The sequence below is a fragment of the Epargyreus clarus genome, unplaced genomic scaffold (assembly GCF_041222505.1).
Source record: "Epargyreus clarus isolate Ecla_fem2 unplaced genomic scaffold, WU_Ecla_fem_2.2 ptg000014l, whole genome shotgun sequence".
Lineage (NCBI taxonomy): Eukaryota > Metazoa > Arthropoda > Insecta > Lepidoptera > Hesperiidae > Epargyreus > Epargyreus clarus.
In genome coordinates, this window is record NW_027332222.1 from 6,375,605 (window position 1) to 6,388,938 (window position 13,334).

Genomic DNA, 13,334 nt, shown 5'->3' on the forward strand with positions numbered 1-13,334 from the left:
CTGGGGTTTGTTACAGATGTCCATGGGCGGCAGTAGCCACTTACCATCAGGTGGACTGCATGCTCGTCTGCTACTCTTATATTATAAAAAAAAGTCTACCTAATAACTGATACAATTTATGGTTCTTTCATTTATGTTATTCTAGTTTATATTTTTGTTTAATTTATAATTTGAATTTTCTTCTTACAGAATTGAGCATGGGTTCGTTAGACTATACGTATGGTCTTCCGAGTTCAGGAGATTCAGGCTTACGTCAGTAATGTTCATATTTATTACTAGTCATATTTAAACAAAATATTTTTTTTATTTGTCTTCAACGCACTGCCCCCCTGCTGGGCAACAGCTTTCGTGTCGGACTTAAAGGGGTTTAGGAAATAATCCACCGCGCTGGCCAAGTGAGGATTAGTAGAGTTCACTCACCTCTGAAAAGATTTTTTTACTATTAGACGTGTAAGTTTCCATACGATGTTTAATAAACAAATTATAATGAACTTGTAAGCCGTACATAACTTTAAATAACTAACAATTATTATTAAAACAAAAACCCGGCCACTTAAAAATATAGTCTATGGTCACTCCCACGATTTAGACGAATCCAACGATATCTCATATGGAACAATCCGTCAAGACATTTGCGCTGTAAGGCGTGCTAAGGAATAACACATACATACATACGCTCGAATAACATTACCCTGCTTCAATCAACATCATCTTCATCTTCTCATCATCAACATCTTCTCTGCGCAGTCGGGTAAAAATCAGAGATGGGCCTGGGGGATTCGAACCTCGAACCCCCGATTGAGCCGAGTTCCGAAACACTAAGCTATGTCTGCTTAAATGCTTGAAGTATCTATTATAAATTTGAATTAGAATTGTGTAGCTCGCGAGTGAGTGATATAAAAGATATATATCTTCACCAAAGAGCTAATCACTCATCAACTCCGACGGATTTGAATTATATCTTTATATCCGCATCACATGGTTTAGTTCATAGATTCAAACGATTCCGGATATAAGATCTTCTTCAACTCAACAGTGTTATACTAGCTCGCGAGTGAGCGATGAGTCAAATGAGCGACTGACTGAGAGTGAGTAGTGAGCCTGATTCGAGTCAAATGCGTTGATTGAGATATATAACAGTTACGGTTACGTATTAAACACTAAATTAAAATATTTTATTGCTAAGAACATAGAAACCGGGATATACAAATAGCGTTGGCTGTGATAATTCATATATAATTTCTTGCCAGTTTTGTATTAATTATAGGAATCAAAAATGTTGTCAAAACATTTTGATCTGATTCTCTGATATACTGATATAAAATGTCGCGTATCTTTACAGAGCTACTGAGCTAAAGTGAGCTATTGAGCTAAAAGAGTGATATATATCACTGAGTTCAAAAGATATATATCACTCTTTTCACTTTAGTGATACATTTTGCGCAACTCTAATTTGAATTTAATCTATTTCCTCAATGTTTAATCCATTTGTTACAGTTTCAACTCACATGATGTCTGCTTACCCGATAAACCGTCCTAATTATAGAAGTAAGTTAATTTAAAAAAATCATCCTCTGCACCTTCATTTTTATATTTTTCACTCGGAAGCCTTGCATTCCTAATGGTGAAAGTGTACTAACCTTTTAGTGTTTCTTTTTATTAATTTAAAATAGCTAACAAATATACAAAATTGCAGCCCCTATGGACAAATATGGACTCCTATGGCCTTTCGTATACTAAAGTGTCTTTCCCATACTACACCCTTCAAACCAGACCCCTTAGTGCGTAACGTTATTGCTACAAGGCAGAAATACGTGTGGCGTTGGTGCCTCCGGACTACTCCGAAGTCGAACTACAAGTTCGGAGTAAGCCGTTTTCAAAATGTTGCAAAAAAAAATGTCCGCAACGCGATTAAAATAATTTTGCGGTCTTTCCCTTTTTACGATGTTACCCCAACTCACCCTAATATATACATGTGGAATATATATATTAGGGTAAGTATAATTGGGGTTTAATGTTGAGATTTAGAGTGTCTTATATTTTGGTTGTAGACTTGGGCCGAGGGACGACTTGTGCGAGTTATGCATTAAGTTGGCTTTCTAATTATTTTTTTAAATTGAAGACTTTTTTATTTACAACATTATATTTGCAATTATATATAATGAAATACTGAAGTTACTTTATAAAATATGGAAACGAAGGTTGCCTTCATAGATCTGTGTATTTAGACAGGTACCTGTCCGTGGTTCCCTTTCTTCCTTTTAAATTGATACCAAAATAGTATTCACTTGATCACTTTACACATGATACATATTGCCAGTTCATAAATTAATAAGTATTCTTATTTATTTTCAGTCTTCCCAAATTCATTCAGCGCAAGGGTATATAGGCCCTTCACTCCGCCCACGACGACTGCGTCCAACCCGTCGAGCGACCCCCTAGAACCGTATTCCTTGAAGGAATTTCGGTGGGCATTATCATTGCTGGATGCCGCATCTGACTCATTAGTTTTACACGTGAATGGCACCCAAGTCAATCTGAAGCTGACCAAGGATATTAACGTAAGAATTCGATCAATTTCAACTTTTTAATCTATACATGCACGTACTCTAGCAGTCTTTACGTGTTACCTCTAGTACATAATTATAACAATGTGAACGGAACCGTTAGTGGCTAATAAAGACCCTCAAGCCGTCTATAACGTGTAGTTTTTTAAATCATGTGTTTGATTGTTTCTAGAAATCCGATTGTAATAGAGGCTGAATATTTGTGTTATATTATAGTAAGTATGTACGAACCCGAGTTAGTATAGTCCGCGCCAAACTTCTCTCCACTCTCAAGCATATACTCCGTAGCAACAGGGCACAGTATTGACGAAGCTATGTACCCCTGGGCGAGAGCGGGCAGTGGACGGGTGTAGGGGGATTTCCGCGCTGTCTTTGTTTCGCTAATCAGTGGCGAACTAAGGTCGTCGGAGGCCCGGGGCGGAAAGTTGAATGGAGGCCCCCCAGTGTCAAAGATTCACCTGTGATTCATTGACCTATTTTTTTTCGCTGTGTGTGTATCAGTACACATTTCATAGATTGTTTGGTTCTGTCGACCTTTTTTTAGCAAGTGTGGTTGGAGGCCCCCCCCAGGATCGGGGGCCCGGGGCGGGCCGCCCCTTCCGCCCCCACCCCTTAAGCCGCTAGAGCAGCTCATATCTACAATTTGCTGTTGCGACGCGAATCTTTTCTATTCAGAGCGGAGTAGAAGTTTGTCGCGGACTCTACCTAATATTTTATTGAAATCTGATTGATTAATTTGTGGCATGTAATGTGTCGCAGACGGCGCCAGCGGGCGGCGCGGCGTGCTCGCCGCCGGGCATGCCCGCGCGCATGTCGGCCAGCTGCCAGTACCTGCCGCGCTGCGCCGTCGTGCGCAATATCTCTGCTCGCATGTATGAGAGACTCTATTGCGTGCTCGAAAACGGGTGAGTATCACTACATCTTAACTAGGGTTCCCACCCGTAATATATGCAAAGTATTGTCATTCAGTTGTCCTATACGATATAAATAAAATACCAAATATTACTATATTCCTAGCGGTAGTATTACCGGCTGCATTGCAAAAATGCTGCAAATCATACAGATGCCCCCCATCTGTATTGTATTTATGCAATGTTTTTGGAACACTTTCTTAAAAAAATGGTAGCACTAGTACCCTCAGGTCATTCCTGCACTAGATTTTAATCTCATTTCTGTTTGTTTTCTTACTTTATTCTTGCCCCTCCCCATTTTATCATAATTTGTGTATTTTTCTGAGATTCGTCGAAGGCTACCTATTAATACTTTATTATATCAAAATTACTTTCAGATATGCTGGAGTTTGCTGTCCGAATCGTAATTAAAGAAGAAGCTCAGATTACTAGCCTAGTGTGAAGTTACCGGTGGTATATTTATTTCCAATTTCAACTGATTCAGTTGTGATGTGTGAATTTCCTAATAGGTAGTTTTGACAAGTATTATAACTGAGCACTGTCAGAATTAACTGCATAAATATTGTTAACTTTGTTATAAATAAATGGTTTATTATAACACGATTTGTTTTTATCACCTTTTCGTACTATGTGTAACTTAATAACTCAGTGCCGAAGTCCGCAAATAACATAATAGATAATCCCGCCGATAATCGAAAGAGATCAAACGAAAAATAAAAATCTTGCATATGTGCCATCAAGCGCTCGCGTTTCACTCACTTTTCTGTGTTGTTTATGTCTATGTAATGTATCTATAGTTTTTATATGTCATTGGGCTATAATGGATTCCGCATTAAAGTTAGATAATATGCTAAGTTAGTCAGCTTACGCCAAAAAAGCTGCTAGTACTTGATATATTTCGTTATATTATAGCCAAATCACACAATATCTTTATAAATCGTAATCTATGTGTTATTCTGATGTATAAATTACATTGTAAAATTTCAAACTAATCCAATCGATAGCTTTTGCTTCAAAAAGGTACAAACATCCAATTCATACATCTTCAGAAATATTTTCGCCATAATATTTATATTAGTATGTAAGATAAGATAAGATAAAATACTCTTTATTGCACACTTACAGTTGAAATTTTACAATACACAATATACATAACAGGTAAAACAGTATGCAATAGGCGGTCTTATCGCTAAGTAGCGATCTCTTCCAGACAACCTATGCATGAAAAAGAAAAGAGAGACAAGCGAAGAAAGGAGGATAGTGTGCGTGAAGTTAGAGAAGGATTAGGTTATAAAGGATAGGATACATTTAGTATTAGTGTTAAAGCAACAAAAATAGAGAGAAAAAACAACACAAACAAAACAATGACACGGTACACATGAAAAAGACGAAAACGAGGCGGAATTTCATACGGTCGAGTAATATTTTAAAAGCTGTTTTTTAAATGAATCAAGCGATTCAGCACGGCGTATGGACATGGGTAACTTGTTCCATAAGCCAACAGCGACTGAAGAGAAAGAGTTTTTGTAAAAGGATGAAGAATGAAAGGGAGTTTGGAGAGAAAGATTTACAGAGGAGCGAAGACAGCGGTCGTGTGCAAGGTAAAGGTATTGGAAACGGTCTTTTAGATAGGTGGGAGCGATGGGGCTGAACAGCACGCAGTAAAGCGCAGAAAGAATATGCATATTCCGGCGAAGTCGGATTGGGAGCCACTTGAGTTTAGTACGATACTCGGATATGTGATCATATTTGCGTAGACCAAATATGAAACGAATACATAAATTTTGGAGACGCTCAAGTTTGTTAAGTTGCTCCTCAGTGAGGTCGAGATAGCAAACATCGGCATAGTCGAGAATAGGAAAGAGTAAAGAATGAGTTAACGCAATTTTAGTAGCAATAGGAAGAAAGTTGCGAAGTCCCCTGAGGGAGCCTACAACGGAAAACATTCTTCGACTTACTTCCTGAATTTGAACAGACCATGATAAATGCTTATCAAAGTATATACCAAGATTTTTAACTTTATCGCAGTAAGGAATACGTAAGCCGTCGAAGGTTATATCTGGTAACGTACTCAGGTCTACTCTGGATAGTAATCGGGAACTGCCTATTATAATAAGTTGCGTTTTGCTAGGATTTATTTTAAGACCATGGTATTCACTCCAATCTACGATGCGAGCAAGATCTTCATTTAAGGAATAAATTGTCTTAGGCAGGTCTCCTACTGTGGTTTGCTTATACACTTGAAGATCATCTGCATAAAGGTGGTAGAGAGAAGAGAGATTGAGACTTATAGAGTTAATAAAAAGAGAAAATAAAAGAGGAGACAACACGCCACCTTGCGGTACCCCGGCAGATACATCAGACCAAGCAGACTGTGCTTCCTGGACCTGAATACGTTGCCGGCGCCCATGCAAGTAACTTTGAAACCATCCTATCGCTGTCGGAGATATGTTGAACGAGCGAAGAATTGCCAGCAGGATGTCGTGGTCAACGGTGTTAAAAGCACTGCTGAAATCCAGGAGTACTAACACCGTGAGCTTCTGGCCATCCATACCTTTGCGGATATCGTCAGTAATGTGCAATAGGGCAGTAGTCGTACTATGACCAGGGCGGAAACCAGATTGGAACGGATTTAACAGGTTGTGCTTGGACACAAAAGAACTGAGTTGTTGGTGTACCAGACGCTCAAGTGCTTTTGATAGGAAAGGTAGGATGGATATAGGTCGATAGTCAGTGAGGTCAGAAGGATTGGACTTTTTCGGAATAGGAATGACGTGGGCTTCTTTCCAAGTGAAAGGAAAACAACAAGTCGAGATGGATTGATTAAGGATCTATATCCTATATCCTATATCAGGATAGGAGATATAATGTCGATGATAGGAATGATCATCTTACGACTAATACCATCGCAACCAACGGAGTCCGAGTGGATGCTTTGTATGCTCAGTTCAACATCAGGAACAGTGAAGGCACGAAACTGGAATGCAGGGAATCCGGGAGTGGCAACATTAGAAAGAGAATTCAACGTTAATTGTTTTTTTGCGCTATCAATGCACGAAGTAGAGGAAAAATGCCGATTAAGAAGATTTAAATCTAAATTGGACGGACAGTCTTGGCGTGCCTTACCAACTCCCAGGGATCTTAGAAATTTCCATACTTTAGAACAGTCTTGGTTTAGAACTGAACTGTAGATATGGCGTCGTTGTGCGTCCCTACACACCTTATTGCAGTGATTTCGGACAGATTTATATACATCCAGATTTTCATCAGTAGGGTTCAGCTTATACTTGGTCTTGGCGTTGTTTTTTTTAACAATAAGTTCTTTAATGTTTTCCGTGAGCCAGGGAGCAGGTAGGTGTCTGACACGGACAGGGCGAGCAGGCGCGTGCCTATCCAACAATTGAATGAGAAGTGAAGTAAAAAGAATCACTTGTTCATCCACACTACTCGCACTCTGTATAACAGTCCAGTCAACCTCCTCAGCATCACTCCGAAACTGTTCAATATCTATGCCACCAAAATTGCGTCGAAGCAGTATTCTCGACTTAGCTTTAGGAGGTTTTAATTTGTAGGATAAGTAGATGAGGTCGTGGTAAGAGAAACCGTCAGCAGCATGTTGACCGTGTTTTGCAACACTGTCTGGTGAAGATACGAATATTAAGTCTAATAGAGAAGGAGAACAATTGGGGAAGAAATGTGTTGCAGAGAGTGGAAGAATATGAAGATTAGCTGCCTCAATGACTGATTTAAGGTGGTTCGATCTACCGTCATTTTTTAAAAGACAAGTGTTGAAGTCCCCCATGAGAATCACGTGAGAGTAAACAGGAGTAATTTCTTCTAATAAAGCTTCTAATGTGGAATAGTAGTTAAATGTTGATGAAGGGTTATAAAATACTCCTAGAAGAAGTTTAGTATGAGAGAAGAGGACTTCAATAAATAAATATTCAGCTTCACTACCGGGTTGTGACTGACGAATTATAGAAAAGGGAATATGGGAACGGAGATACATAGCAACGCCGCCCCCCGCCCGTTCGAAGCGATCGTTGCGAATTAAATGAAATCCCGGAAGTGAATATGAAGTAGAAGGAAGACATGACTTAAGCCATGATTCTGAAACAAGTATAGCGTGAATATGTTTGCTATCAAAAGTTGAAATCAGATCTGTGTAATGTGCCGGTATGCTTTGGGCGTTGATATGGCAGATGTTAAAATTTTTATTAACATCCGCAAACAATGTGTTTAAAGTGACATTTAAAGGTGGAATGCTTTCAAAACTGGCGTTACTGCTCTCCCCATCAGACGCAGAAGTAAAAGAAAGGGAACATACGCTTTCGTCATTTTCAATATTGGATACCATCATAGTTGCTTATTTAATAAGATTAGAATAATAATAATCTAAATAAAAAAAAAAAAAAAAAAAAACAATAAAAAAGACAAATAAAAATTAAAAAGCAAAACTAATTAAGCTTCATGCTACAACCCACCAGCAGCTTTACTTTGTAAATGACTGATGAATAATGTAAGAAATATTATTAAATAAATGTATAAACAAAATGGATAATTAGAATCTACTACAGTATTAAAATAAAAGCGTACCTTTGACTATTGTCATCGACTATATTATAATTATTCATCATTCATAGACATAGCAATAACAAAAACAAACTGATAACCTACAAAACAACATTTGCTAATTGTTTATAACAAATAAAAATAAAAATAATTAAAACAGATATTATGTGCATACAAAATCAAGTACAGTGATGAAAGAATAATATTGAATAATTAATGCAGCAGTGACAGAAGAAAATGAGTTACCAGTGAAGTATGGGAGTAAAGTTACTAAAGCACAAACAAAGCAATAATTGGAAAGATTACTTTCTGTGCGTCCTCTTGGGCCGCTGTCCAGCTTTATCTTCCGACTGACTCAAAGGATGCACTGAAGAAGCAGCGGCCGCAGTGCCTGCAATGCCGTCCAGGTCCGCCAGGGTATTTACCTGCTGAAGGGAGCCGTCGGAGGCCAGGGCACATATGATGCCACCACGAGTCCAGCACTTAGTTACCCCAAGTCGTTGTCTAGCCTGCATAAAGAGTGAATGCCGCGTTTTTGTCAAGAACTCGGACAATGTAAGCCCAGAACCCTTGAGCTTTGTTTTGCCAAACCAGACTTTGTCGCGAATGGGCACTTCACGAAATTTGATGATGATAGGCCTGGTTTTCTTCTCCGAAGGACGCCCCAAGCGATGGCAACGGGTGATGGACGATTGAGTGAACTCCGTCACGTTCAATTTCTTATTGACGGCAGCCACAGCCAGTGCAGTAGTGTCTTCAGACTGTTCTTCAGGGACGCCGTGTATAAGCAGCATTTTGCGACGCCCTTTCATCTCAAGACGGTCAAACTCTCTTGCGAGAAATTCAACTTGCCTTTGCACAGTTTCAAGTGCAGAGGCAACGAATCTCTTAAATGCTGAAAATTCAGCGGCCAGAGTGGAAGCAGATGGTGCCACCGTGCTGGTTTTATGCAGCTCCTGTTGGAACTCCGCCATACGAGAGTTAAATAGCTCTGACATAGCAGTTAAGGTGTCCTTAAGTGAGTCCATTTTCTTCAGCGAATGTGCTAGTGCAGTTGCGTGTAAATAGTGCAGGAGATGAAAAAAGTAGCTGGTAGGTCTTTTTGAAGCTTATTTACACATAACACCAACAAAACTAATTATTTCTAATATTAAAATACAGAGTGCAGTAAAAATCGTGTCTAACTTTCAACGCCTACCCGCGAAAAAATATTAGTAGGATATTTAGTAGTTGCAATATTAGTAGGATGGTAACATTGCCTAACATTTTATCATTCATTTTATCGATTCACTCATTCATCCTCCTGTCAATGTCAACATTTGATCAATATTTCGAAAACATTTGTTACTGCTTGCTTTGATTTCTTTTTACAGCCTAATAAATATATCTTTTCTTTTACCGAAGTTCCAAAACAAAAAAAGGTATGGTTAATATCATGGACACTCTTATGATTAACACGGTGGCGGAAGGAACAATGAATGTTTTACGCAATATTGTAAGTTTAGATTGGTTCTTAGCATGATATAACAAAAAAACAGATATTAGATACCTAATGTTCAGTAGATAAGTATGATGACAAGAGTGTTAATCGTTTAAGAGACTTGTATCGACAGTTGTTGATTTTAGTGCTATTTTTAGGGAGTTTTTAAGAGTAAGCCAGTGCAGGCTCCTCCAGCGCCCATTATAATGAAGACGCCGCTGTGGCAGCTAGCGCAGGAGGCGGGGCCGTTCGTGCGGCTGGCGGGGCTGAGCGGGGCCGCCGCCGTCGTGCTGGGCGCGATGGGCGCGCACCGCACCTTCCCGGAGACAGAGACTAAGGAGGACTTGCGCAAAATCTTTGACACTGCGAACAGATTCCACTTCCTCCATACCTTAGCTCTTATGACCGTGCCGCTTTGTAAACGTCCTTGCATAGTATGTACCTGTACTTTATTACATTTTCGATGTCTGTAATTATCCATATGGTGGAACGGTCAGCATACCAATCGCTGGCAATCCATTCTAATATTGACAGATATTGTGCAATAAATTTTTCAGAATTTTATTTCTTTAACAACTTAAACATCTTACAATATACTTTTTGGTGTTGAATATGAATATATTTTTTGAATAAAAAAGTATTAAATACTGTAATAACAAGTAGAAACCGTGAAATTTGAGCAGGTGTGACACTATTAATTTCTATATTCAGAGCGGACTAGCAGTTTCACGTGGACTATAATTATTTTCCTGAATAATAATTGGAATGTGTTTATTTCAGGCGGGAACATTCTTCATAGCGGGAATGGGACTTTTCTGTGGCACTTGTTACTATCACGCCTTCACAGGAGAAAGGGGACTCAGACGGCTCACACCAATTGGTGGTTCTTGCTTGATTCTCGGGTGGATTGCAATGGTACTGTAATCGTCGATGTTGTTGTAGTATGGTGGATGTACATGTGAAGTTTAAATGTTGTTTATATTCATTCTTGCTAGTGAAGTAGGTGATACTGTGTAGTAATTTATTGATTACAGTATAGTTCAAAATAATATTCAAACATATTCTAATGTGGTTAAATGCTTCTTCTTTCAAAGCACTAAGATTTTGTAGCACATCTTAATATATATGTATTGTGTTTTTGATTTAGGGAGAACCTAGTCAACCTTCCATTATTACAAGCTTTTATTTTACTGTAAATTTTAAAGAAAGATGTCATTTGAAATTCTTGGGAGGTATATAAATAAAGTATAAAAGTAAATGTTATTTCATATACATAGCTGTTATTTCAAATATTATGCAAAATATTGTAAATATAAGTGTAAGATTTTTATTTATTATATGTTCTTAACCTTAGACCTCCAAAGCCACAATAAAAAAATTGTTGCTCAATTATCATTCCGATGCACCTGTGTGGACTTTTTGAAAATTATATAATTGTTATTAATATAAATTATCCTGAAATATTCTGGTATGCTTTATTTTTGTATGACCACACCAATCCTTAATAGTTTGGAATTCTATACTTTATATGGGACAAGGGATCTATAGAAAATTAAAAATAAACATATGTTGACTAAATCTTCTTTGTTTGATTGTTATTTAAATTTGTTCCCTTATATTTAATTTTAAGGTTTTGATTTATTCTTAACAGGTAGAATCAGAAAACTGGCTGGATGCATTACAGATATCAACATCGCTTTTGCCAATGTAATTTAGTCATTATTGATTTAAGTAGGTACATATATACATAATATGTACAAAAATGTCGAAATGAAAAAAACATTAAATTTAAATGAATCAAGATTTTTGAATAAACATCTTTTTTATAATATATGTATATTATACTTCAAAATAGAATGCATGCTTTTAAAAAATACATATAAATTAGGCGAGTATGTACGTACATAATTATATTGCCATTTATATAGTAGAAAAAAAGAGTGTTAATAAACGACTACACAGGCTTCCTGATGTTAAATGGTTTCTTGTGGCAAATTGACATTTGTGATCTTAATTGTCTCTCCTGAAGTCAATCATAGGTGCTTTTTCGAAGCATAACGGCCCTTTGAGGTGGAACACCTCGAAAAAGTTTATCTGCCTCACCATGCCCTTCAAAGTAGAAAATCAACACTACATTACAACTTGTAGGTAACACAAATTAAACTAAGGTGATGGTTCCACGGAAAAATTCAAGCTGCTTTGTTAGGTTTAAGATGAAAGACTTCTATAAATAGCCCTATATATTTAATCTCCTGGTTCCAGGGCCGGATTTAGAGGACTAGAGGCCTTGGGGCAACAAAGGAGTGGAGGCCCCCTGGCCCCAAATTATTTTCCGAATAAAATGATAAATTTTTTCAGTTGAGTTTTTCAATAAATATTTTATTGTGAAACGCAGGTAGATTCTTCTAGTATTCATGTTTGTACAAAGTATTGTAGATAAAGGTAAAACAGCGAAAAAAAATATCAAAGGAAAATATATATATTTTTTACTAGTGTTTACTAGTCTGAATTAAAAAAAAAATCCGACGTCTATTGTGGGGGCCCCTCTTTTGTGGAGGCCCCGGGGCTGCTGCCCCGGTTGCCCTCCCTTAAATCCGGCCCTGCCTGGTTCCCTTAAGAGACATGATTATAATACAATCGAATCATTATCTTCAGTTACTCGCCCATTAAATATGTTGTTTACTAAAAGCGATTTGGGTTTCTGCGTGTTATCTCGTTACTTCTCAGAATAGTCTTAGATTTTTTTAGATCATTAATACATTTCATAGAACTTCAAAACACATAAGTACATAAATTTCGTCACAATATTTTCCTTTACTATTTAAGTGATAATACGTACGTACGTTACATGAGTAAGTACCTAATATACCGAGGTATAATTTTGACGATTTTACTAAGACTACATGAATCTTCGTAATCGCGTTCTTCCTGTGATTAATCTGGTGATTCTTTTTTCATTTAACAAGCTAAACCCTTGACGCTTCAACAAAATTAAGGGCCCCAAGAAACACATGTGGATCATGTATTGATAAATCCATTTCGTAATTAAAATTTAAAATCCATTAAAAAAAACTAAAGTTCTACCAACTTCGAAGAAGTATCAATAATATGGCCATAAGAAATGTGGGTTATGACGATGTCGCCACCCAAGAAACAACAATGAAAAGATGATGCAACGTACGTAGGTACAGAACAGAACACTAATCAAATAAAAATTAAAATCAAATCAAAATCAAATAATTAAATAGAAGAACAGGATCCACTTTTTATCACAGGTTGATTTGCTATAGTAATTTAATGATGCAGCTGTAAGAATTAAGGTATCTGCGTATTGCACGCTTTGATACTATAATGTGTGCTTTTCCTTTGGTTTTTACCCTTGGCCGCAAATCGATTAACGTCATCAACTCGTTAAAGTGGTACTGGTTTGAGAGTAATACGATCAATATACTTAAAGACGTTACTACAAATTCAAGACGGCAAACAAATTTTTCTTATCCACCCAATGATGACATGGATGAAAGCAGGTGAAAGAGTTTGCTGGATAATAATAGAAAAAGTTTGCTTTTAAAAGCACATTGTTATTTTAAATTTATTGCAGGGACGAAGAATCGAAAAACGGGACGTATGGCCACTTCAATCTATGCTTTAACCATGCACCTCTGATTTTCGAATTGTATGCTTATAAGAAATTTATTATGACTTGCTTAAATGGCGAAGGAAAATATCGTTAGGAAACCTGCACGCCTGAGAGTTCTAAAAAAAAGGTTTCAATTGCCTGTGAAGTCTAGTAATTTGCATTTG

The 13,334-nt window shown here is 37.4% G+C and overlaps 2 protein-coding genes across 9 annotated transcripts in view; both read left to right on the top strand.

Annotated features, from left to right (window-relative positions):
- Positions 1–4,076, top strand: part of LOC140747314 (inter-alpha-trypsin inhibitor heavy chain H4-like) — a 50,748-nt gene extending 46,672 nt beyond the window's left edge. For 5 of the 7 annotated variants that reach the window (XM_073079652.1, XM_073079654.1, XM_073079658.1 and 2 more), the window contains 5 exons: positions 190–252; positions 1,498–1,548; positions 2,356–2,561; positions 3,327–3,472; positions 3,856–4,076. In XM_073079652.1, the coding sequence (XP_072935753.1) occupies positions 190–252; positions 1,498–1,548; positions 2,356–2,561; positions 3,327–3,472; positions 3,856–3,889 (500 nt within the window). In that variant the 3' untranslated portion in view covers positions 3,890–4,076. The remainder of the gene's footprint in view (positions 1–189; positions 253–1,497; positions 1,549–2,355; positions 2,562–3,326; positions 3,473–3,855) is intronic. The other 2 variants (XM_073079655.1, XM_073079657.1) reach the window with 1 other exon arrangement.
- Positions 4,077–9,318: 5,242 nt separating this feature from the next.
- Positions 9,319–11,108, top strand: LOC140747316 (transmembrane protein 256). Of its 2 annotated transcripts, none has more exons than XM_073079662.1 (3): positions 9,319–9,471; positions 9,689–9,964; positions 10,311–11,108. In XM_073079662.1, exons 2-3 carry the CDS (start codon positions 9,737–9,739, stop codon positions 10,452–10,454), a joined length of 372 nt encoding a protein of 123 aa, XP_072935763.1. In that variant the 5' UTR covers positions 9,319–9,471; positions 9,689–9,736; the 3' UTR covers positions 10,455–11,108. The 2 variants fall into 2 exon arrangements, with proteins under 2 accessions (XP_072935763.1, XP_072935762.1); XM_073079661.1 differs by having other exon boundaries at positions 9,342–9,545.
- The last annotated feature ends 2,226 nt before the right edge of the window (positions 11,109–13,334 follow it).